This window comes from Phascolarctos cinereus, unplaced genomic scaffold, assembly GCF_003287225.1.
Source record: "Phascolarctos cinereus isolate Bilbo 61053 unplaced genomic scaffold, phaCin_HiC Scaffold_5;HRSCAF=322, whole genome shotgun sequence".
NCBI lineage: Eukaryota > Metazoa > Chordata > Mammalia > Diprotodontia > Phascolarctidae > Phascolarctos > Phascolarctos cinereus.
Window position 1 is genome coordinate 117,294,478 of NW_027555958.1, and position 26,738 is coordinate 117,321,215.

Sequence of the window (26,738 nt, forward strand, 5' to 3'; positions counted from 1 at the left end):
GAAAGTTGCCCAGACTCTATCAGCTTTTAGTTTTCTGTCAACTTAGCTTATCCAGTAGTGGGGAGTGTATTCCCTGCTTAGGAGTACAAATACATTTGTTATTGTTCAGTCATTTCAGTTGTGTCCAACTCTTTGTGATCACATTTGGTGTTTTCTTGGCAGATGCAGGAGTAGTTTGCCATTTCCTTCTCCAGTTCATTCTGTAGATGAGGAAACTGAGGCAAACAAGGTTAAGTGACATGCCCAGGATCACTCAGCTAGCACACGTCTGAGGCCAAATTTGAACTCAGGTCTTCCTGACTCCAGGTCTGGCATAAATACATACCTAGAGATTAAATTGATTGCAGGCCAATAGAAGTTGAGAATCATGCTATGGAGAGTGTGGGTATATAGATCGAAGAGGGCTCTCCTGATCATAAGTCTCCGGGAGCAATTTGTGTGTCTCACAAATCTGCGATCTACAACTGTCAGGGTTGCTAAGTCTCTAACACAGATTCATCCTAAAGAATAGGTAAGGTCTCAGACGTCTTGTCAATGATACAATTATCAGTCACAATAAATCATCACCACTCAGCCCTTTGGCATACTGTACTCTGTGCTTAAGAAATCAGGCAACTTGTTGTGAAGCCCAATGCACAAGATTTTCCCAGGAACCCATATAATACAGAGGAATACAAAGAGAAAGCCACTCAAATATTCCAATTCTTCAAAACTATACTATTCGGCTAAAAAGCAATCTCACCTGGCTTTCTTATCATCCTTTTTTTTTAAATCACAATCAGTTGTATATGCACAGTATAAAAGCCAGTACAGGAATTACAGCCCAGAAACCTGTCTCCCTGTCTTTACATGTGGCTTTCAGGCAGCTTCAGACTGGGAGAAAGGCTAATATCCTTGTTAGAGTGATTTGCATCAGCTATTCCCTTGGGTTCCCACAGCTCAACTGCCTTTCCTCCCCGATTATAGTAATAACATAAGAAGAAGAGATGATTTTAAAAAAAAAAGCCTAATAGGCAAACCAAGATATCTGCTTTGTAGAATCTACTTAAGTGAACCTTCAGAACAGAGATGAATGTGCCAGCAAAACCAGTAGTAGCTTCTGAAGGGACTAGAGGATTGAGCCAGGAAAGTTTGGGAGTCAGAGAATAATTCTTTGTTCTTTGGGCTTTGGAAAGGGGAGAGGTAGGTTTTTTTTTCCCATGCTGTGGAGACCAGATGAGTGTGATTTATCTCAAAATAACCATGCTAGAGAGATAACTCAGAGATGTTTTTGCTCAGGTCCAGACATCGGATGCCACATGTAGGGATTGTGAACATCATTTCTGATTGGATAAATACATGTTATGGAACTAGAACTGAGTTACTATTGAGCCCGAGATGGAGAAGAATTTCAGGCAGAAGGGAGCTAAAGAGAGAAGATTGGCAGTCCAGTAGCTAGTGACTACCCAAACCAGAATTAGCTGTAAGTCTTTAAATTATGTGACTGTTAGCTTTTTTATTTGTTTCTTTGCCTTCTTCCCCCTCTGTCAATTGTACGTTCCCCTCTGGTGCTTCATAATAACTCTCCTTTTAAATAATAGCTCTGGGGAAGAGCAGCTATGAGGGGTGGGGTGTGGCAGAGGTGGAAGAAATAAACCCTTGTGATCTTGCTTCTACTGGGAATGAAAGGGGGTGGACTACAATTTATTGAGCCCTGGAAAATTAAAATAGCTTGAAATCCAAAGTAGGCACGTGAGTGAAAACCATGTCTTGGGCTGGGAAAAATAGTGGGGTGCGGTGACCTAGTTATGTCCATGGTGCCACAACCCTAATTTTAGGCGTTTCCTCAGAATGTTCAGAGAGGTACCCTCCTGCCCCCAGAGACAAAATTTGGTCTCTCCTACTTTTCATTGTGATAGAGAGTAGAAAAGACAAGGAAGATGACAATCTAAAAATATCCTTTGAAATTGCAAGTGAGATGGCCTAATAAGGATGACAGATTTAGAGACAGAGACTTCCAAGGAGACCAACTCTTTCATTTTGTAGATGAGGAAAGTGAAGCCCAGAAACAATAAGCAATTTGTTCAAGGTTGTCAGAACCCAAATTTGAAACCAGGCTCTACTGACTCCAAATGCATTGTAATTTCCACTCCACCAGACTGACTCCCTGAACTAATTACATTATTCTAACTAAGACCTCCAAAATGTGAAGAAATGCAAAGTAAAATGATATTTCTTCCTGAATGGAATGAGCTTCTATTCTTGGACGATCAGCTGTAGAAGTACACTGAAACAGCATTCAGAGGAAGCCTTTCTACATAGCTACTAGTCCCATGACAATCTCCTCAAGATCCATTGACCTACAAAAACTATTCCTCATTTTGTACTTTGGGAATTATAGATTCTTGTGAGAATCAACTCATCCCATTCAAAGTGTAACTCCCACCTCCCCAAGTCAGGAATTTCCACCAGTGCCTTCTCTGCCTCTGTTTTTACGTTGCTTCCTGTCCCCTGGTGTACAGAGGCAGGGTTACCTAGTATTTCATGCAGCAAGGGTTAAATTGCTGTTCTTTCTGGGCCCATGGGTGTAATCTAAACCCTGCCTGGTTTACCAGCATAATAAGCCCGCCTATCCAGACTTGTTTACCGACCTAGACCCAGCCTATCCCTGCCCCCGGGGCAGTTTTGGACCCCTTAGCATCCAGCTCCCATTCATCTAAGTGATAGGCATCTAGGTGGAGCTGCCACATTTCTGACTACAAAGTCCTTCCCCAGAGCTTTTGCCAAGATTCTCCTTAAACACTTCCCCTCTCACCTGACAACTTCAGTAGCGCTAGGGACTCCCATCTATCCACATCTCAGCTCTGTCCCTGACCTTGGTCCGCTTTCCACCTTTGGTCCCCAGCTCCTTGGAGTGTCGGACACGATGCTGCGCTGTGGCCTGGACTGTGAGCGATGTCGGTGGATTCTGCCCCTGCTTCTGCTGAGCGCCATCGTCTTTGATATCATAGCTCTGACTGGCCGAGGCTGGCTGGAGTCGGAGAATAAATTGCAGACGTCCTCCCTGTGGTGGAAGTGCCCAAACGAGGTTGGCCCCAGCGGCACTGGCTCCTTTGAAGAAGGCTGTGAGACCCTTATGCACTATGGTGAGTGTTGATGGAGGGACTGAGGAAAAGACTAGTTAGCTCTTGCTTCGTGGGACCAATAGATGAAACTCCCAAAGTGTTTATTTTTCAAGGGAAACCGACACGAATCACCTTACCCCACGCCCCTTACCCATCTTCCCCAGGGATTTTATAAAAGTTTGTGTTATTTTTTCCCCTCTTCTTAAAATGTTGTAGTCTAATACACTCATTCCAAAAGAGTTGTCTTTAGTTCTTAACCTACTTTTGAAATATTTGATAGCTATTTCATTATAATTGGTTTCTTTTGTAATCCCACGCATTTAGAAATATTCTGAGGAAAAGTTTATTGGCTTCCTCAGAGGGCCAAAGGTGTCCATGACAAAAAGTTAAAAAGAAAAGAAAAGAAAAGAAAAAACTCCTCTCTAGTTCCAAAGTAAGGAGAACATCAGCAGATCTGAGTTTGGGAGTTTGGATTCCAGCCAACGCTTCCCGGTCCTAGCCAGGAGGATGCTGTTTGGCAGAGCTGACAGTTATTTTTCACTCCTAATGCTGCTGTTGCTGCTATTGAGAAGTCCCAGAAAAATAGTTAGAAGTGTGCACTGTACATTTTTGGAGACGGTTTCTGAAGTGTTTTTAATGCATTAGTGGGGTGATGATTCATGAAGTATCTCTTAATTACTACATATGATTAGTTTAACCGATGCCACCCCCTCAACACTCCTATTCATTTCAGCTTGAAATCTGTGGTGAGGAGAAATACCTCCGAAAACAAGGTTTCCTTCCCCCTTCCACCCAAATCTTTTTTCCCTTTTTCTTATAAAAAAAAACTTTTCCAGGGCAATCTCTTATTGATATAATTTTAATAGATTCTTTTGTAATTTGCAAGGTGGAATCACGTTAGCTTTTGTTTTAAGGAAGGTTTTTCTGGTTTGCTGACTGAAATGTTCAGGAAAAAAAAAAGATTTGTATTTAAATCTACCTCAGAATGGCAACTTCTTGAGGACAGAAATGTTTTTTTTTCCTTTTGTCTTTGTGTCCCTTGCAGCCAGCACAGTGTCTTGCACAAAATGGGCACACAGTAAATACTTATTTATTTGAATTGAATGTAGAAAACAATGCAAATAAATTCTCATAAGGTAGGTATCAGATTATCTCTATCCTGGCAAAAGTGGAACTCAGAGTTGCCAGTTTTTTGGATAATAGATATAAAGTTGGGAGGGGCATTAGAAGTTGTCCAGTCCATTAATGATGTTTTAAGTTATAATTATATAATATATTTAATGTATAACATATTTAATTTATTATATTTTATATATATAATATATATACATAATAAATGTAATTTATTATAATTATATAAATAGAATTATAATGACCAAGCTAGTCTTGAAGAAAGATGGATGAGAAAATGCATCTCCCTTCTTTTTCTGTGATAGGGGCTATCAGTCAATAAATAAGTGTTTTATTAAGCTCCTGCAGTAAGACAGGCATTGTATGAGGTACTCAGGATTCGAAGACAGAAATGAAACAAGGAGCTTACATTCTAAGAGGGAAAGACCACACAGGCAAATTAACACTGGGAGATTATGTGCTAGCAGTTGGGGAGAATCAGAAAAATCCTAATGTAGATGTTGGCACTTGAGCCAGGTCTTGAAAGAAAGAGATTTCAAGGGGTTTAGGGGGTGGAGGAGGGAGAGCATTCCTGGCATGGGGGACAGTCAGTACAAAGGTGCAAAGGAAATAGTGTCCTGAGTGGAGGCAAGCCATGTGTAATAAGACTGGAAAGGGAGGGTTGGACCATGTTGTGAAAAGCTTTAAATGCCCAGCAGAGGTGTTGATATTTGAGCTTGGAGTCAAAGGGGAGCCATTGGAGTTTATTTTATGGGGAGTGACATGGTCAGACCTGCACTTGAGAAGGCTTGGTGACTGCAGGGGGAAAAAATGGATTGGAGGTGGAAGATACTTGAATCAGGGAGCCCAATTAGGGATTTATGGTAATAGTCCACGGGTGTGGTAACAAGGGACTAAACTAGACTGGTGGCTGTGTGTGTTGAGAGAATGAGACAGATGAGAGAGATGTAGAGATAGAAATGACAAGATTTGCAAATTAATCAAATCATATGCCTTGATTACAATGGAGAGAAGGTAATAAGCATTTGTCAAGCAATCGATAAACATTTTTCTAGTATCTATAATATGCCAGGCATTGTGCTATGCACTCTACAAATATTATCTCATTTGATCCTCAGGTGCTGTTATCTTCATTTTATAATCAAGGAAACTGAGGCAAAGAGAGGCAAGAGGTTAAGTGAATTGCCCACAGTCATGCAGCTAATAATTGATTGAGTCTAGACTTGAACTTAGGTCTTCTTGACTCCAGGCCCAGCACACTATCCACAGAGCCATCTCCATACGTACATAAGGAGAATGAAGAATGGAAAATAATACTTAGGTTGAGAATCTGAGTAACTAGAAGGATAATGGTGCCCCAACAGAAATAGGGAAATTTAGTAGCAGTGTGGATTTTGGGGAAAAGATAATGAGTTTTGTTTGGGTTATATTGAGTTTGGGATGCCTACAGAACTCTGAGTGTGGGACTTTACGTGTATTATTAGATATAAATGCCAGAGCTGAGCTTTGAACTCAGGTCATCTGACTTCAAAACCAGTGCTTTTTCTAGAGCATCACATTACAATCTTAGATGCAAGTCACAGCTGAGATTTGTACCTAGGTCCTCTGCTTCAAACCAATTTTTTTGAATTACCATCAATCTATAAGAATTTATTAAGCATCTATATTATGTGCCAGGCAACAATGATATAAAAGATACAAAGACAAACATGAAATGGTCCCTTTCTTCAAAGGAACATATATTTATAACTATACATATAAATGCATGCCAAATATAACATTCAAGTAGAACTGTGATCTCTTTAATTTGGGATTTCCTGCCAAGGATGTAGTTTGCAACCCATCCATCCCAACTTGTCAATATTGTCCCCCAAATTTGCTATGGTGAATTGTCTCAACACATTGGAAACCTTCTTTGCTTTTCTGCAGTCATTGCTTTTCCAGAAACGTGTCCATTTGTTGGTCATTGGACAGGGATCTCACATTTAGAGTACCAAAGTCAAACTGAAATTTGCTTATGATCTAAAAACTATTGATTGATTTTTAAAAAGCCAAAATCTCCTCTGATTCTTAGCCATTCCCCATTGTCATTGCAGAGCTAGAGGAGAACTGTACAGGACTGAAGCCCATTTAAATTTTTTTCTTTGTTTTAAGAAGATGGGCTGTCATCCTGTCCATCCCATTCCAATTTTATCACCAGCTGACAGCCTACTTGTGATGTACCCCTCCATAATCAGCCATGTTGATCCTCAGAAAACAGGCTCACTCTGTTACTGGGGCCATATTTGAGTATCTTGGAGCCTTTCCAACATGGTAGAAACTGCCAGAGTTTGTGTTACACTGGCATAGCCTTCAAGAACTCAGGGTCACCTCCATACCACTGAGTCAATGCAGTAGGACTTTTTAACAAATACAAAATGCATACAAAGTAATTGTGTGAGTGGAGAGGACTAGAAACTGAGGTGACCAGAGAAGGAAGAAGGGAAGAGAATAAGTATTTATGTAGTACCTACTTGTGCCATACACTGTGCTAAGCACTTTTTTTATAAATATTATCTCATTTGATATTCACAAAACCCATATGAGGTAAGTCCTTTTATTATCGACACTTTACAGATAAGGAAACTGAGGCAAACAGAGACTAAGTGACTTGCCCAAGGTTATACAGCTAGTGTCTCAGGCTAGTTTTGAACTCACATCTTCCTCACTCCAGGCCTGGCACTCTCTCTACTGTGCCACCAGTTGCCTCGTCAATCAAGAAAAACTTCCTGTGGGAGGCAGCATTTGAGCAGAGATTTGAAGAAGGAATGGATTGCATTCTAGGCATGGGAGACACTCAGGGCAAAAGCATGGAGATGGGAAATGAAACTATATATATATATATATGGAACAGCAAATAGTCTAGTTTGGTCACAATGTATAATAATGTGCAATAAGCCATGAAAGATAGGCTGGATACAGGCTGTGAAGGACTACTAAAAATAGAGGAGCTTGTATTTCATCGAAAAGGCAAAACAGAGCCATTGGAGGTTCTTGAGCAGGAGGCAATGTGGTTTGATATATACTTTAGCTCTCTTACTTTATTAGCTCTGAAGAGGATGAAGTGTAGAGGGGACACATTGGACAATGAAAGACTAATTAGGAGACTTCTGTAAAAATCTAGGTGAGAGGTAAGGAAACCCTGAGCTAGGTTGGTGGCTGTGTGAGAGGAGAGAGGTGAGTTATATCGTGGATGTAGAATCAACACTACTTGACTACTGATTGGATGTGAAGGGTGAAGGAGAGCAAAGAATCAAGGATGATGCCAACATGGTCAACCTATTTGACAGGAGGCATAGGGGTCCTCTCAACAGAAATAAAGAAGTTTGAAAAGTATAAGATTTGAGACCAGGAAAAAATAATGAGCTGTGTTGTGAATACATTGAATATGAGATGCCTGCAAGATGTCAGTTTCATTTATGAATGCTCTCAGGATAATCTAGCTTGGTTAGCATTCGTGCCAAAATTTCTGTGGGTTCATTTTTTCCTTTCCTGTTTGTGATCTTCATAATCCTCCTGTATAATGTATGGGAAATTAGCGTGCTCTTTTAATTGGTGTTGCCTTTGGCTACCATATCACTCTGTTTAGAAACAAGTGATATTAAAAACATCATCAAGCAAGGATAGTACTAAACTAAAATACACAGCTGGCACAGCACCTACAGTCATAAAGGGAAAATTAACAAAAAGTCATGAATGATAACACAACAATCGGAGAATACTTTAATGTTTAATGAAAGCTGCCTGAGTCTGACAGAAAAATAAAAAGGGAAAACGTGGAACCAAAGGATTGGAGAATTTAGAGCTAAAAGACTTATGGCATCTTCTGAATGAGAATATTTTTAAAAAATACATATTTTTCAGTACTATGAGGTACATTTACAAAACTAGACCATATGGAGAAATTATAAATAAAAAGAAATAAGCAGGATATTAAACAAATATTTTACAGATAATAATATAGCAAAATGGTAATTAATCTAAGAAATATAAAGAACAGATTTAAAGGGAGATTTAATAATGAGTGGGTCAAATAACAAATCAGAAAAAAAATTACTCTTTGTAAAATGATAATGATTAGGCCACACACCAAAATTTCTGGTTGTAGCTAAATCAGTCCTTAGAGGTAAAATCACATCTCCATGAATATGAATTAATGAAATAGGAAAAAAAAGATGAATCAACAGAATAAATTAGAAACCAAAAAGATTATAGAATTACTGAAACAAACTAAACACTAGTTCTTTGAAAAGTCTGTTAAAAATCAGTGAGCTAATTTAATTAGAAAGAAGAATGACTTCCTCAACAGATAAATGGTCAAAGGATATGAACAGACAGCTCTCAATGTTGGAAACCCAAGCTATCAACAACCATATGAAAAAAATACTCCAAATCACTAATAATAAGAAAAGTGCTAGTAAAACAAAGTTGAGGCTCTGTTGTAAATCCAACAGATTAGAAAAGGTAGCCAAAAAAGGAAAATAAGAGTCAATAAACTGTGTATACTCTTTGATCTGTCAATACCGCTCCTAGATTTGTCTTTCAGAGTCAGAGAGAAAGAACCCATATGTACAAAAGTATTTAAAGGATCACTTTTTTTGTTATCAATTAATCGATAAACATTTATTAAGCTCCCACTATGTGCCAGGCATTGTGCTAACCACTGGTAATGTAAAAAGGGGCAAAAGACAGTCCCTGCCATCAAGAAGCTTACAATGTTATAGCAAAAGAACTAGTTACAAACATCCTACATATACCAAAATATTTTTGGGCCTTTTCTCAGCTTTTATAGCATTTGGTATTACTGATCACCTGTCTTTCAGGATTTTTGTGACTGCTCTCTCTTGGTTCTCTTCCTACCCATCTAAACATTCCTTTGCAATATTCTTTGCTGTTTCATCCTCCATCTCACAACCCCTAACTGTGGGTATATACCGGGCTGTTTTCCTTCTACACACTCTCACTAGGCAACACTCTCACTAGGCAACCTAATTAGCTTAACTGATTTCATTATCATCTCTATGCAGATGGCTTCTAAATCTATACTGAGCCCTAGTATCTCTCCTAAGTTTCATTTGTGATGTATCACTAACTACCTATTTTATATTTTTCTAGTTTTTCATTTTAATTTTTTTAACTAATAAGCATTCATTTTTTTTCTGTTTCCCACCTTCCCTCTTCCAATAAAAAAAAAAAAAGAAAAACTGAACCCTTCTGACAAATATGCATAGTCAAGCATAACATATTTGCGTTTGGCTAGACCCAAAAATATTTCTCTCATTTTGCATTTTGAGTCTATGACCTCCCTGTCAGGATGTCAGTCCATCTATCAAAAAACATTTATTAAAATAGTGTCTATTATTTGCCAGGCACTGTGCTAAGTGATGGGGGATTCAAAGAAAGGCAAAAACCTATCCCCGCCCTCGAGGAGCTAACAATCTAATTGGGGAGACAACACGCAACCAACTATGAGCTGTATACAGGATAAATAGGAAATAAACAAATGAGGGAAAGTACTAGAATTAAGAGAGATACGGAAAGGCTTCCAGCAAAAGGTAGGATTTTAGCTGGGACTTGAAAAAAACTAGGGAAGCCAGGAGGTGGAATACTATTGTGCTCTAAAAAATGACAAGCAGGATAATTTCAGAAAAATCTGGAAAATCTTATATGAACTAATGCAAAGTGAAGTGAGCATAACAAGGGGAACATTGTATATGGTATCAGCAATAATAATGATCAACTGTGAAAGACTTAGCTACTCTGATCAAGACAAGGGAGGGCATTCCATGTATGAGGGACAGCCAGTGAAAATGCTCAGAAGTCAAAAGATGTGGTGTCTCGTTTGGGGACTAGCAAGAAGCCCAATGTCACTGGATGAAGGAGTGTGTGTGTGTGTGTGTGTGTGTGTGTGTGTGTGTGTGTGTGTGTGAGAAGGGGAGGGGAAGGGAAGTATATAAAGTATAATAAGACTGCCAAGGTGTGTGGAAATGTTGATTACCAGGAGCTTTGAATGCCCAATCACGATTTTGCATTTTATTCTGGAGGTGATAGGGAGACATTAGAGTTTATTGAGTGGGGGTGACATGATTGGACCTGCGCTTTAGGAAAATCACGTTGACAGCTGGGTGGAAGATGGACTGGAATAAGGAAAGACTTGTGATTGGCAGACCAACCAGTACACTACTGCAATAGTCCAGGTGGGAAGAAATGAGAACCTTCACCAGAGTGATGGCCGTAGTAAAGGAGAGAAAGGGCTGTATTCGAGAGATGTTACATAGGCAAAATCGACAGACCTTGGCAACAGATTGGGCGTGGGGGGGGGTGTAAGAGAGAGTGAGGAGGAGATGATAGGTAGTTTCTGAGTTTGGATGACTGGGAGGATAGTGGTGCCCTCAGTAGTAATAGACATTTTTGAAGGGGGGAAGTTTGGAGGGAAAGAGTTCAGTTTTGGACATGTTGAGTTTAAGACATCTGAAAGGCAGTTGGTATAAGATTGGAATCAACAGAGAGGTTAGAGCAGGATTGGTAGATTTGAGAATCAGCAGCAGAGAGATGGTAATTAAGTCCATGGGAACTGATGAGATCATCAAGAGCAGGAAGAGAAAGGGGCCCAGGAGAGATCCCTGTGGGGTACTCATAGTTAGCAGGCATTACCTGAATAAAGATCTAGCAAAGGAGACTGAGAAAGAGTGGACTGGCACAGGCAAGAAGAGAACCAGGAAAGATTCATGTGCTAAGGATGTTCCATCATTAGCTCCGTGATATTGTTGTTGGTCATTTCATTTACCAGTGTTGTTAAGTTTTTCTAAATTGTTTGTCTTTTTAGTGTTTTTATTGTATAAGTTGTTCTCCTTGCTTTACTCTCTTAAATTTGCATCATTTCCCAGTCTTCCCAATTTTCTCTGAAAGTGTTCCTTTTGTCATTTCTTAAGGCAAAATAGTATTGCATCACATTGCCACACCATCATTTATTTAGCCATTCTTTAATGGCTACCCATCAGGGTACCTCTTTAGTTTCCAGTTTTTTTGTGACTACAAAAAAAACCTGCCATAAATATCTTCATAAACATAGGTCCTTCTTCATGTTATTTAAGCTTTTCACATTATATGTAGACCTAGTAGTGGTATTGCCAATTTAATGATTTTGGCGTCAGAATGGCTGGACTATTGTGTATTTCAAACAGGATGTCCCATGGGTATTTCAAGCTTACAATCCCAAACTAAGCTCATTATCTTTTCCCAAGAACCATATCACTTGGATTTTTGAACTGATTTAACTATTCTGAAGTATAATTTGAAACTATGCCAAAGGGCTATAAAACTGTGCATACCCTTTGACCCTGCAATACCAACACTAGATCTGTATACCAAAGAGATCAAAGAAAAGGGAAAAGGACCTATTTGTACAAAAATATTTGTAGCAGCTCTTTTTGTGGTGACAAAGACTTGGCAATCAAGGGGATGTCCATCAACCATGTAATAGCTGAACAAATTGTAGTATATTATTGTGGTGGAATACTATTGTGCTCTAAAAAATAACAAGCAGGATAATTTCAGAAAAACCTGGAAAATCTTATATGAACTAATGCAAAGTGAAGTGAGCATAACAAGGGGAACATTGTATATAGTATCAGTAATACTGTAATAATGATCAACTGTGAAAGACTTAGCTTCTCTATCAAGACAATGATCCAAGACAATTCCAAAGGACCAGGATGAAAAATGCTAACCCACCTCCAGAGAGAGAACTAATAAACTCTTGAGTGTAGATTGAAGTACACTTTTTTCACTTTATTTTTCTTGGGGTGTGTGTGTGTGTGTGTGTGTGTGTGTGTGTTCTTTTGCAACATGGCTAACATAGAAATATGTTTTGCATAACTTCACATATGTAATTGATATCATATTGCTTGCTTTTCAATTGATGGGAGAAGGGCAGGAGGGAGGGAGAGAATTTGGAACTCAAAATTTTTGAAAAATGAATGTTAAAATTTTTTAATGTAATTGGGAAATATCTAATGAAATAAATGAAAAACATATATTTTTAAAAACCCATATTACTTCCAAACTTTACTATACACATTAATAATGCCTTCAGCATTTGCAAACCTCAGTGTTATCTCTGACTCTTCATTCTCTTTGACCCTGAATATCCAATCAGTAGCCTACCCTTGTTGTTTCTGTCTCTATAATATCTGTTCTTCTGTCTGCTTGATTCTACTCTGATAGTTCAGGTCTTCATCATCTCTTGCCTGTGTCACTGCATCATACTACTAATTAATCTCTCTGCCTCTAGTCTGTCTTCTTTTCAATTCATCCTCCAGCTGCTAAATTAATTTTCCAAGAGCGCAGGGCTGATCATGTCACTACTCTATGAATTCCAGTGGCTCTCTATTGCCAGTAGAATTAAATTTAATTTCCTCTGCTTGACTTTTAAAGCTCTTTATACCTTGGCTCTAGCCTCCCTTTTTAACCATATTATATATTATTCCCACTTTTGCACTTAACGCTCCAGCAAAACTGGGCTTCTTGATGTTACTCACATACAATGCTTTATCTCCACGAATGTCCCCTCTGTCTAGAATGCATTCCCTTTTCACTCCTGATTTTTGGAATCTCTCATTTTCCATTCATTTGCTTCAAAACTCTGCTCAAGCACTATCTTTCACTTAAAGCCTTTTCTAATCTTCCAAGCTGCTAGTGTCCTCTTCTCTCCCCTCCTCCAAAAAAAATATTTACCTTGTATTTGTTAATATAGTTACCTATACACATGTTGCTTCCCTCCATAGAATGTAAGCTCCTTGAAAAAACAAAACAGGGGCAGCTAGGTGGCACAGTTGATAGACCACCGGCCCTGAATGCAGAAGGACCTGAGTTCAGATCTGGCCTCAGACACATAACACTTACTAGCTGTATGACCCTGGGCAAGTCACTTAACCCCATTGCCTAAAACAAAAAGAAAAAGGAAAAACCAAAACATATGATTGTATATAGGAATAAAGTGAATCTGATTCAGTTTTGTCCCCAGCACCTAGCACAGTAACTGGCACATAATAGATGTTTAATAAAATGCTTGTTGATTGATTGCCACCCAGCCCTTTGGCAAACTCTGCAGCTTGTACTAGAGCCCAGTGCAATAGACTGGGATGGAGTACAAGCACAGATATTTAGCAAATCTATTCAGTCACAAAGCTTCCCTAGAACTACATTATTCTGCAAGGAAGAGTTGTCACCTGGCTTCCTTTCCCTCTTTTGTTTGAAAATAATAGACAGTAGTAGTATATGATTGTGATGGAATATTACTGTGCTATAAGAAATGATGAGCAGGTGGATTTCAGAAAAACCTGGACCTATATGAACTGATGCAAGAGAAATGAGCAGAACCAGGAGGACATCATACATAGTAACAGCAATACTGTGAGATGATCAACTGTGAATGATTTAGCTATTTTCAGCAATATGATGATCCAAGACAATTCCAAAGGACTAATGATGAAAAATGCTATCCACCTCCAGAGAAAGAACTGATGGAGTCTGAATGCAGATCAAAGCATACTATTTTTCACTTTCTGTGTTTTTTTTTTCATGTTTCTCTTTTCCCTTTATTTCACAATATGACTAACATGGTAATACGTTTTGCACTATTGAACATATATAACCTATACCAAACTGCTTACTGTCTTGGTGGGAGATGGGTGGGGAGGGAAAGAGAAAATTTGGAACCCCTCAATTTTTTTTAAATGAATGTTAAAAATTGTCTTTACATGTAACTGGGAAAATAAACTATTGAAAAAGAGAAAATAATCAATTATATATCCACAATATATAGCCCAGTTTAGGAACAACAGCTGAGAGACTTCTGCCCTCTCTGTTTTTGTGTGTGGCACCTGGTGAGTTGCAGAGGACCAGATATGGGAGCAAAAGAAGACCATGAAGAACATGCCCGTCATAGCCAAGGCAGCTTCCAATAAGGGAAGGAAGGGAAAAGCTGATGCTCTTGTTAGGGTTATTTGTATCAGCTTCAGCTTTTGAGTGCTTAGAGATCATCAGTTCTACTTCTTTTATTATAGATGGAAGAGGAGAGCTTTCCATGAAGGGCTAATGTGGCCAAAAGATTTGGTCTGTAGAATCTTCTTGTGGGGATCTGCCAGAATAGAAAGATGAGTGAGTCCAAAGCATAGTGACATCCAGATGGGGCAACTCCTGAAGTTTGGGGCAGACCTCTTTGAAGCTTAAAAGAGTCATTCTTCATTAAAATTTTGGGAATCAGAGTAGACATTCCCAGGCCATAGAGAATGGGTCAATGTTTTGTATTCCAAAATGGCCAGGCTAAGTTCCTACCTGACTCTATACCCTTCTTTGTCACCTATCAGGATGGTGAACTGCATTTCCAATTGGATTAATCCACTACTCTGGAACTCAAAATGAGTTAATATAAAGACTTATAGTCAGAATGAGAATTTTAGGCAGAAGGAATCCAAGGAGAGTATAGCTACATTAACTATCCTGTAGCTAGAGATGAGCATCTAAATTAACTTAAGCATCTTTGTAAATTTTAAAAATATTCACTTTTTAAAAACTTGTTATGCTTTATTCCTATCTTCAATCACATGTTCTCCTGTTCTGTTTTGTTTTTGTTTCTCCCAGACTTATAATTTCATTAATATAACGAATGCCCCATGAGGAAACTACATCTTCCAATGCAGCTCAGTACTTGGCTCTGCAACTTTAGAATGGTCTGGGACACCAAGAGGATAAGTTTGTGACTCAGGGTCACAGTTAGTATGTATCAGAGTTGGGACAACGATTTATTCCTGACTCTGAGGCCAGTTCTCCATCCACTATACTAGTGGTTCTAAAAGTGTGATCTGGAGAGTACTGGGGTCCTGCATACTTTTCAGGGGGAATGTGAGGTCAAAACTACTCATAATATCTTAAGATATTTTAATTTCTAACATAGTATACTTTGATAAATATAACTCCCATGAATTGCCCTTTGGCATCCTCAATAATTTTTAAGGGGACCGAGAACAAAAAGTTTAACCATGATATGGTGATTCAAGTACCTTTCACATTCCCCTGTGGTACTTAATAATAAATCCCCTTTTTACTGGAGCACAAATTAACACATTCTTAAAACAATAAGCCATTGCACCTATTATACTGTACCAAGAATAGATATTTCACATTCACTTTAGATTCTTACTAGTTATCAAGGCAACTCGCAAAATCCAGATCTTCTGGGCAATCAGGTATGGCTCTTTACTTCCTTCAAGTTCAGAATGATCTTCCTGGATTTTTGCCTTTTCCTTCGGAAGCAGTGTCATCAGAGGAAGAGAGCACCTCCCATTAGGCAGATGACACTCGAGAATTCCAGACCTGTTGAACTCGTGGGGTTACCTCCAGGGTTGGAAAGGTCCATTTCTCATGATTGCTGTTTGGTGTCTTGGGATCAGTCAGAAAACAATAACAAAACTGAAGAAGCAGCCAGGGCCTAGAGATCTAGTCTTGGGCTCCCTCGGTGAGACATCTTATTGCCATGAGAAGAATTTCTCTACTGCCGGGAGTAGGAAATACATCCCTTCCAAGGGATTTTCTAGAAATCTAAGGGAAAGCTACTGCTAAGTCTGTCTGGAGAGGGTGGCTTCAAAAGAGAGGGGTGGAGCCTATTTACAACTCTCAGAACCACCTGAGGCTCTTTCTGGCTCAGTCATCAATTATCTAATATAACCTTTCTTGTCATAAGGACCAGTATAGACTTGGTATATTATCTCAAGGTGCAGCACATCTTCCACAACAAGAAGCAAACCCTCAGAGACAGTAAATGTCCAGTTCCATTCTCTTCAAAATGTATTTTTGATTTTTTGTTTTGTTTTGTTTTTGATCGGGCAATAGGGTTAAGTGACTTGCCCAGGGTCACACAGCTAGTAAGTGTTATGTGTTTGAGGCCAGATTTGAACTCAGGTCCTCCTGAAACCAGGGTCAGTGCTCTATCCACTGAGCCACCTAACTGCCCCTCAAAATATATTTTTGAAAATAAATCTTATCATTTTATTTATTTTAAATATATTTTCATTCATATCTTTTGTTTTTAATATCATTTACATTTCACCATCCCAGAGAATCATATAATATATATGCACACATATACATATATGTATGTATGTATATATGCACATATGTTTATATAAATCTCTTTTTAATTAATGCCTGCTAGACAAGGCAGCTACAGGGTTAGAAAGGAAGAAGAAAGCAAATGACTAAACTTTCCTTGACAGAGAGGTCTGAAGTGTAAGGAATCTCAGAAAATCAGGAGGCACGGTGGCAGCTTACTACCCAAAAGGGGACATGAAAGCCTGAGATCCTGGTTTGCTTTTGCGAAAAGAGAGTTGGGTTTTACATAACAGATGGCCTTATTCTGCCTCTGGTACCATACCTCTAATTATGGGTGTTTAATCTGATGTTTTAGAGAAGGATTCTTTTCACCTAGCTAAATCTGGTCTCCTTTATTTCTACTTATGCCATTGAAATGAAAGGTCAAGAAAGATGAGGATGTAAAAATAGCTTTTGAATTTGACAGTAGGATAATCTTCCATGACCTTAGTAAGAATTTAAAAGGGGAAGAGTCTGAATGGGAGACCCACTTCCAAGAATAAAGCCTCAAACTAACAAAAATAAACCCCTTAACCCAGCCACAGTCTCAGAAATGCAAAGAAACACAAACTGTGATAGGATTGCTCCCTGCTTCTCAGATGAGCTATTGCAGAAATATGCAGTAAAGGCATTTTTGCCTTTTCATGAAGCCATTACTACCCAACTAGCCACTCTCCCTTTTATGCTTTGGGAGTCATAGAATACCTTTTCCTTCTAATCCGGAATATCGAAGAGCCTTCCTCATCTGTGTTCCTACATTGCCACCTATCTGCATGTGTGTGAAAACACAAGCTTCGCTCCTGATTTTACTGTGGAAAGGCTTAAATCATGTTCTCCCGTCACTGTGTGTAATTTGAACCCTGCTTGACTTTAGCCTATCCCAGCCTGAGAGCTCACCTCTGGCTTTACAGGTTCTAGCCACTGTTCTTCTTAGTCATTAGAAATCTAGGTGGGGCTTCTTTGTTGCTGACCACAAAGCCTTTCATGCTTACACTTTCCTCCTTAAATACTTCCCCCTCTACCTAACATTGTTAGTAGTGCCCAGAACTCCCAGCTGCCCACTTCTCTCTTCTTTCTGGAATCCTGTCCTTTCCTCCTTTGACCTCAACTCCTCGGAGTATCGGACAAAATGCTGCGCTGTGGCCTGGCCTGTGAGCGCTGTCGGTGGATTCTTCCCCTGCTTCTGCTCAGCGCCATCATCTTTGATATCATAGCACTCTCTGGAAGAGGCTGGCTGGAGTCCGAAGACAATTCTCAGACTTCCTCCCTCTGGTGGACATGTCCTGGTGAGGCTATCTCGGGGGGCGCTGGCTCCTATGAAGAAAACTGCAGGAGCCTTATGGACTTTGGTGAGTGGGCAGGTAGATGGGGAAGGCATGGCCCATTGTTCAGGTGAATAGCTCTTGACTCAAGACAGAGATTCCACTCCAAGAATTTTCCCTTTCTCCTCTTTCCTTCTTAAAAATGTTTTCTTAGGCCAAGTTCTCACAAGTATAATTTTAGCAGATCCTTCAGTAATTTAAAAGGTGAGATCATGTTAGCTCTTGTTTTAAGGAATGCATTTCTGACTTCTGCCAAATTCTTTGCTTGTGAGTTCCTTGTCTTTGTATCCACTGATCATAGCATAATGCTTTGTATAGGTTAGGTGCTTAACAAATTTGTGTTCATTTCATGTAAGAAATGAAATGCAAATAAATCATGTAAAGCAGATTTCAGATAGTTACTCTAATGGTGACCGGAAGCTCAGTGATGGCAAGCTTATGGATCATAGATTAGAGCTGGAAGGAAACTTTGAGGTTCACAGATCCGAGCTTGGGGTGTGGTGGAGTTTAGAAGTCATCTAAAGGTTTGACAGGAAGGAAACCCAAGTTGAGAGAACTTCAGTGATTTGCCCAAGGTCATACTGGTTACACGTTTCAAAGGCAGAAAACCAAAAATCATTCCAGTGCAATACCCTGGCATCCTCTTTCCTAGTGTACAATATGATTTTTACATGCAAGTATTTCAGTACCGAAAATGAATCTGTTATCTCACGAATGTGGGTATTCCCTCCAGTTTATGCAAACCCCCAAGGAATGCTAAATTGATTGCAGTAACGAATGAAGCAACACTTGTGTTTTTCCAGGCCATTCACTTTACCAGTCGAAAATGGCACCATATGTGTCAAGGATTTATAAGATGATATTGTTCAATTTGTCTGTCTAAAAGCAACCTCAATGCTTATTGTTGTTCATTTATTTCAGTAGTGTCTGACTTTCGTGACCCCATTTGCAGTTTTCTTGGAAAAGATATTGTAGTGGTTTGCCATTTCCTTCTCTAGTTCATTTGACTGATGAGGAAACTGAGGCAAACAGGATTAAGTGACCTGCCGGTCATGCAGCTAGTAAATGTCTGAGGCCAGATTTGAACTCAGGAAAAGGAGTCTTCCTTACTCAAGGCCTGGCACTATAATTCACTGAGCCACCTAGCTGCCCTAGCCTTAGTGTTTAAATGCTACTTAATGGAGACTAACACAAGGCCTTCATAACCATAGCCTGATAACAGTGAAAAACAAACAAACAAACAAAAAACCCTGTGGATGTCCTTTTCCGTTGCCTGTTGTGACTGCTCAATTTAGATATCCCTAAGTCTATAATACCAGGGCTTCTCACCAGACCATCTTTATTGAAGATCATATTTGTTTACTTCCTATACAAATATTTAGAAGACCCTCTTGTATAATTCCTTCAAAGGAATCCTGGGATCTTTCAGGCAGAGGGCAAATTGGGAAAGGTGGTAAAGCTAGGGACTGATTGGAGTCTGCACTTTGCTAAATGTCCATGCTCTTTCCTTTAAGATAAATATTTTAAATGTTTTGCTACATACAAACTGAAACCCTTCCTAGCACCTCTGTTTCAGACAGAGGAATAAATTTCTTTGAAATAATATAATCCCATGTCCTAGTTAGAATTTTAACTTTCTGAGAGGTGAAGAGAAGAGATCTGATGGACTCCCAAAGCAGACCGAGGCACATTTTTGGCCATAGCCCAATGTGGGAATTTGTTTTGCTTAACTATGCCTATTTGCTTCAGAGGTTTTGGTTTTCTTTTTGGTTGGCAAGAGAGGCAATGGTGAGTTAAAAGGGAGTGAAAAAAGATTTTTAACTGAAAAAAAAACAAACAAAAAGATTTTCAAAGACATTTTGCTACAAAGGCTAACGGTGAACAAAAACTGTAGTAACCTGCTTAGAAAAACAAAAGCTTGCCAAAGTAGTTCTTTGGTATTGGAGTGGTGGGTGCCTTGAGAAAACCATCAGGTTCATTACTGCTTGAGTGTGGCTTGGCTTGACCCCTCTGATGAAAGAAGCATCATACTTGTTGTTGTTGTTGTTGTTGTTGTTGCTAGGCAATGGGGTTAAGTGACTTGCCCAGGGTCACACAGCTAGTAAGTGTTATGTGTCTGAGGCCGAATCTGAACTCGGGTCCTCCTGAATCCAGGGCTGGTGCTCTATCCACTACGCCACCTAGCTGCCCCATTGCTGTTTTTTAGGGTACTGCTGGGTTGAACTTCAAAATTTTTTTTAAACAGGGTGTGGTTGAACTAACCACAGAATAATACTTTCAATACCTTGAACCTTGAGAGAGCACAAGTAATTTAAATTACACATAGAAGCATGTGTATACATATTTTCTCAACTGGTAGAAATTTGTAGCCTTTTCCTTTTTAATTTGAAAGGGAAAACTGAGAATGTTTAGAATATACTTGGATTTAGCTTAAAGATTGCTCTTTTAGAAAGCTCCATTTTCATTCTGATGCAGTCTTGGAAAAGCATATCAAAGTCCTTTCTTTATGAAAAACAAGAATACATTTGCAAGATTGGGCGTAACTTCCACAAGTTTTTGTGTTTGGTTGTTCTTGTTGCTTATACGAAAGGTTCTAAGTATGAACAACGTATCAAACACAGTTTCTACCCATGACTAGGAACAAGTCACAACCAAGGGAAGGAAAGGGAAATGCTCCAAGGGAAAGAGGTAACCACGGGGCGGGGGGGGGGGGGGGGGAAGAAGGTAGCTTCTTTGACTCATCAGAACAAACCTCTGACCTTTTTAGTCACGGAGTTTGAAAGGTTGCTTGTGCTCTGCTGCAGTGCTGTGCCCTGTGCCTCTAGCTATGGGGTCATTTGTACTTTACACTCCCCCGTCCCCATAATCATTCAATATCCCACCTAAATTCACAGGTACCTGAAAATATAGCCATGATGGACAGTACATATCATCAAAGCATATAAACATGTTAAGTGTCTTCTATTTTTTTTATTAATGAAATTTAAATTATTGATGATTTTTCCCAGATTAGAGATGAAGCACTTGTCTTAAGTGTTCTTTTAAGTCATTTGCTTCAAAGGTACAATATGATCGGGCATTCAAGAAATGTCAGAAAACAGTCCTGATAAGATGCTATTCTGATTTTCCTCCCTCTAATTTTAGGTCTTGGTATATAAGAAACGGTACTATGATGGAAAGAGTATTGTACTGGCAGTCAGGCAACCTAGTTCTACTCCTGTCTTTTCCACTAACTATGTATGTGACCTTGCATAAGTCACAATTTCTCTGAATCTTATTTTCCTTATCTATAAAATTAAAGGAGGTTCAACACCTCCAAGTTCCCTCCCAAGTCTAACATTCCCAGGACCACAGAATTTTAGAATTTAAATGACCTCAGAAGTCATCTAGTACAATATAACTGAACAGGAATTCCTCTCTACACTATCCCTAAAAAGTGCCCATCCAGCATTTGTCTGAAGACATCTAAATGAAAGGAAGTGTTCCTAGGCACACCTTTAGAAATTGGGACAGGTCTAATACCATGAGGAAGATTATCTTGACACTGATCCCAGTTGAGCCCCCCTGACACCCAAGTAATAGGTGGTAACCCTAAATGCTCCTAATTCTGCCCTCTGGGACCCAGAAAGACAACCCCATGTGAGTCTTCATTAGGCTAAATGTCCACTGTGTTTCTTCAATCAGTCCTTTTATGGCACTGTGTCCAGCCCAATCACCATCCTAGTGACCATTTCCTGATATTCTTAAGCTTATTAATATTCTTTGTAAACTATGAGTGATCTCCCAAACTGAATATGCTTAAGTTCAATGGGACTATCACTTTTTTTAGTTTGGACACTATTTTTTTGCCTGCCATATTGAGACCCTCAAGTTCCCCTAGATTTTTTTCACATCTTCCCTACCCTGTACTTGTGCACTTTTTGTTGTTGTTTTAACAAGGATAGGATTTTAGACTTAAGTCAATTAAGTTCTAAAGTTTTAGATTCAGCTTGTTCTAGCCCTTTGCAAATTCTTTGGATATTGACTCTGTATTCCAGAATACTACCTATCTTTCCTAGTCTATAATTCTGACATACCCACATACTCCACAGGTCAGGGTTTCTAAATCTGTGGAAATGGCAATTTTGAAAATATCTCTGTGAGATTTAGAGTTAAGGATAGATGAAATCAAAGTATCAGTACTTTTTGATTCCTCATTTGAAATTCTAATCAAGCTTTCAAGAGGCAGGCTGGCATAAATGATAGAGGATTGGCTTTGGAATCAGGGAGCTCTAGGTTCAAATCCTACTTCTGACACATACAAGGTTTTCGACCATGAGCAAGTCATGTAACTTTGCAGTGCCTCACACAACTCTCAAAGACTATAAGTTATAGAATAGTGGCTGATCTGCAGTAATAGGAAGAATTTTTGTGCTTGGAATTTCCAATACCAATGAAATCACAGGAGAAAAAATGATTGCTTTTCATCATTTTGCCAGGAGTTCTATCTCAGTTTTATGTACTAAAAAATTCATAACTGTACTTCTACATGCTATTTCCTTTGTAATCCTATGTATTTATTTTCTGCATTTAAAAATATTATTCTGAGAAGGGGTAAGGCTTCGTGAGACAGGATCGAAAAGGAATGCACGACACACAAAAAGCTTAGAATCCTTGCTTTAACCTCTATATCAATAAACTGCCTGTGGGAAATATGTATGTCTTTATTTGAGCAATTGGTCTGCAAATTTGCCACAGTGTTGTTTTCTAAATATGATACCTTAACTGAAATTCAGCTGGTGAAATGTATACAATATGGATGAGTGCATGATTCACATGATATTTAGAATTTAAACCTTAAGTGGTAGTGGTAATGTCTTACTACTCCTTACAGCCCTATACCCTTAAATCTCTAGTATTATGCAAATGTATTAGTGGACTTGTGGCATCAAAAAGTCTCAAAATTACTTTTCCAAAGGGACAGCTTCTTCAGCTCTTTGCCTTCTCAGTTTCAGTTTTTATGGAGGCCAAGGTTTTGTGAATGATGTTACAGTGAGAATATAAAAATAATGATCTGAAAGGAATAGACATGTACTGCTTTTTGAAGAGAGGGGGAAACGAGCCTTAATTAGAGGACCTGGTGTTTATCTGTGAAATTACTCACAAGTTTCTTTGATGCAACTGAACTACCCTCTTTTGAGGAAGGAAAGGACACTGTCATGACTGGTTATCATATACTATCAATGGAGACATTAATTGTTGTAACAGATACAATGAGACATAACACCAGGGCATTTCATAAGATCATAGGTTTAAAGTTTGAAGGGACCTTAGAAGCCATATAGTCCTTGGATTACTTTGGTTAACTGAAATGATAGCCTGAGATAGATGGTTTTAAAATACCATAGTGTTATTATGAATACTTTCTAATGTATGTCAGAAATTCAATCAAACAACATTAAATACCTACTACATATATACCAGGCCTGGGAGAGGCAAAGACTAAAACAAGAAAGTGTCAGTAGTCAAGGAATTTTTGTTCTACTGGGAATTTGCTGGTATAATTGTTACCATTATTCCTTGACCATCACTTTCATTAATTACACCGATGAGGTGAATTTGCTGATATAAATACACAGTCTACCCAGGCAAAGTAAAGCATAGCAATGATGCTAAGGAAAATAAAAGGTTTTTTAAAAATTGAATTATAATTTGCATTTCTCAAAACATGTAAAAAGAAAAATCTAGTCCAACACACATCCAAATGGAGGTTTGAATTGTTTGTGTAGATAAAATGCTGAGATGGATTTTAGTGTTCAAGCATACACATACATAGTTCACTCTACTCCACCCAAAGTTCCTCCCTTTCCAATCTTCTGAGAAAGGCAAGAGCATGAGGTGGATGCCTTATGGGGAATTAATTAACGTTGGATTTAGCTTCTTAAGCAAGCTACTACATGTCAGGGAGGGAAATTATGGAGATGAGTTTGAACCACTCCCTCTTCATGGGGAAAGAGCGGAGAGTCATTGTGGCTTAGTTAAAGAATACAGAGCTTGGAATCAAACTCTTGAGACTTAATCTCCCTTTTAATAAAGACTTTTTGTATTCTTGGGAAAGTCAGAATAATAGCATTAACTCACTTTTGTATAGGATGGCAAGACTTAGAAAGCATATTACAGAAATGTTGTACTTAAGCTAAGTGACTTCCCCGTGGTCAGTTCAATTGCTTTTCAGCTGTGTTTGACTCTTTGTGACTCTATTTGGTGTTTTCTTGGCAAAGATACTGGAATTGTTTGCCATTTGCTTCTCCAGCTCATTTTAAACTGAGGCAAACAGACTTGCCCAGGGTCACTGCGAAGTGTCTGAGGCCAGATTTGAACTCAGGTCCTCCTGACTCCAGGGTCAGTGCTCTATCTGCTGTACCACCTAACTGCTCCTCCCCATAGTCACAGCATGGAAAATGGAAAGCACACTATCTTTAGGGTCAGAAAATTTGGGTTCACATCTTGCCTCGGATGTTCACTACTTCTGTAATCTTGGGCAAATCACCTGAGCCTCAGGACTTGAACTCACACCAAGGCTGGGCCTCCATCTACAGTACCATATTGCCTTTCGGCAACATATGAGGATGAATTGCCTGCTTTAGTTTGTAGGTACTTAATAGGTTGAAAACTTCACTGGTAAATCTGATAATCACCTCAATAGCTGGAATGGATGTCTCACGCTTCCCTTCCTAGTGTTAACAGGCAGCCCTGTATTTCCTTTATGAAGCCACGTCCTCTTCTGAAACCTCAAACATTCTTTTTGGTTGCCGATGTATGTCTGTGGGGCTTGGCATGGATTCTGACCTGCCAAACATTAAGTAACTTCACTTTTCCTATTATGTTGAAACTCTGATGTCGATTCTGCACTTTTTAGGAGCTAGTATTCAGTTTTGTTTTCTTTTATAATGGAGACTCCATATACTATTCTACATTCTAGATTTGCTTCACATATTATAAGTGCTCATAGGGTAGCTAGATGGTGCAGTGGATAGAGTTCCCAGCTGGAAGTCAGGAAGACTCATCTTCCTGATTTCAAATCTGGACTCAGACGCTTACTAGCTGTGTGAGCCTGAGCAAGTCACTTAACCTTGTTTGCCTCAATTCATCATCTGTAAAATGTACTGGAGAAAGAAATGGCAAACCACTCCAGTATCTCTGCCAAGAAGACCCCAAATGGGGTCACGAAGTGTGGAACATGACTGAACATGACAACAATGAGCTCATATAAAATTAAATAGTGACAATGCCAGAAGATGTTGTCTCTTTATTAATTAATATCTATTAATATTGCATATAAACATCTTTTTAAATTATTCTGATATTGACACAATTTAGTCCTGTAAGGATTATCCAAGAATGACATTTAGATACCTTTTTTGTATCTAGTCTATAGTGAAGAAATATCATTATGAAATTAGAAAAAGAAAATTTAACTTGGGTGGAGTGTGAGTTGTAAGTTGATTAAGGTAGTAGCATAATAACCAACACTGATTTAAGTAAGAGGATCTTTGTATTTTGCATTCAATTATCTTTGTAATGAGTTTAATTAATATTGTTAGCCCCATCTAGCTAAGAGCTCTGCTGAGATCTATTTCCAAACCATGAACTGCGAAATGGACATGTCAAACTGGATGTCCTGTAGACAACTCAAACTTAATATGTATAAAACCGAAACAATATATTTTCTTACAAACTTATCTTTCTGATGAACTATATTTCTGCCAAAGATACTACTATATTCCACTCACCCAGATTTGCAATTGTAAACTTGAGGATAGGGATTATTTTACTTTTGTATTTGTACCCAAGTCCCTAGCCCATAGTAGGCTCTTAATAAATGCTTATTGATTGATTAAGTTTCAAAATTTAAATGGAAAGAGATCATAACCTATTGAATTTAACAAAGTGTATTAAACTTATTCATGGAATCAAGGAGAGGCAATATAACACCCTACCTTTAGGAAATGAAATCAGCCCTTAATTTTTTTGGGGGGTGGGGGACTCATTCTTTTATTGAACTGCCCCAAAGCTATTTAATTAGAAATGATACTTCAGATTTCAGAATCATATTCTGTTTATAGTGAAGTAATTGTTAATTTCCATTAAAAATAATGAAATGTTTATTCAAAGATTTTCATAGCAGAATTATATGTAATTGTTAATTTAAAAAAAACCCTAGAAACAATCCAAATATTCAACAATAGGAGAATGTGGTTAAATAAATTGCAGTATATTAATATGATGGAATGAGAAATGAATCGGTGTAGTGCAAAGAGAGCTGACCTTGGAGCCAGAAAGACCTGGGTATGATTCCAACCTCTAACAAATTCTGCCTTTGATTCTGGTCAAGTCACTGAATCTGTCAGTTCCCTAGGCAGCTCTCTTAGACTATAAATTGCAGAGTTGGTGCTGATCTGCTATGGTAGAGGGAGTTTTCTTATTGGAAGTTCACTATAATGATGAAATCCCAGATTTATTGCTGATGTTAGAAAGCAATCAATGTGTTCAGGTATAAAGAATTCAAAGAAATCTGGAAATACCTTTATGAAATCATCCTAAATAAGTTCTTTAAAAAAAGGCAGAACCACAGCCATGGAGTACACACTAGCTATGATTATGTGAGGAAAATTGATCGAGAATGAATGGTCAACGAAAATTGACTGGCACTTTGAGACGGCAAAAAAAAAATATTTTATCCATTGAAATTAGGTAATTTAAATGTAAATAGCAACTAAACAAGTATCATTTGCATTGATATTTAGAGTTGTTTCTGATAAAAATAAAATAACTCCTGAATAAACATTAATACTTTTTTAAAAAATTAGTAAGGATGTATGTGCATTTATGTGTATATATGTTTGTCAAATTAAATGTAGAATTTATGCCTGGGACTTTAAATAAAACAATATAGCTCCAGGGGTAGCATTTTAGCTTCACAGTAGAAAAGAAAAAAATCACCAACGTTATA

The 26,738-nt window shown here is 38.5% G+C and overlaps 1 protein-coding gene across 2 annotated transcripts in view; it reads left to right on the forward strand.

The window, feature by feature from the left end:
* The first annotated feature begins 2,840 nt into the window (after positions 1 to 2,840).
* Positions 2,841 to 26,738, forward strand: part of PERP (p53 apoptosis effector related to PMP22) — a 35,133-nt gene continuing 11,235 nt past the window's right edge. Inside the window, exon 1 of one of the 2 annotated variants that reach the window (XM_078155116.1) lies at positions 2,841 to 3,125. In XM_078155116.1, coding sequence (XP_078011242.1) covers positions 2,906 to 3,125 — 220 coding nt within the window. In that variant the 5' untranslated portion in view covers positions 2,841 to 2,905. Of the gene's footprint in view, positions 3,126 to 17,350; positions 17,774 to 26,738 lie in introns of those variants that run through there. The other variant, XM_020973747.2, reaches the window with a different exon arrangement.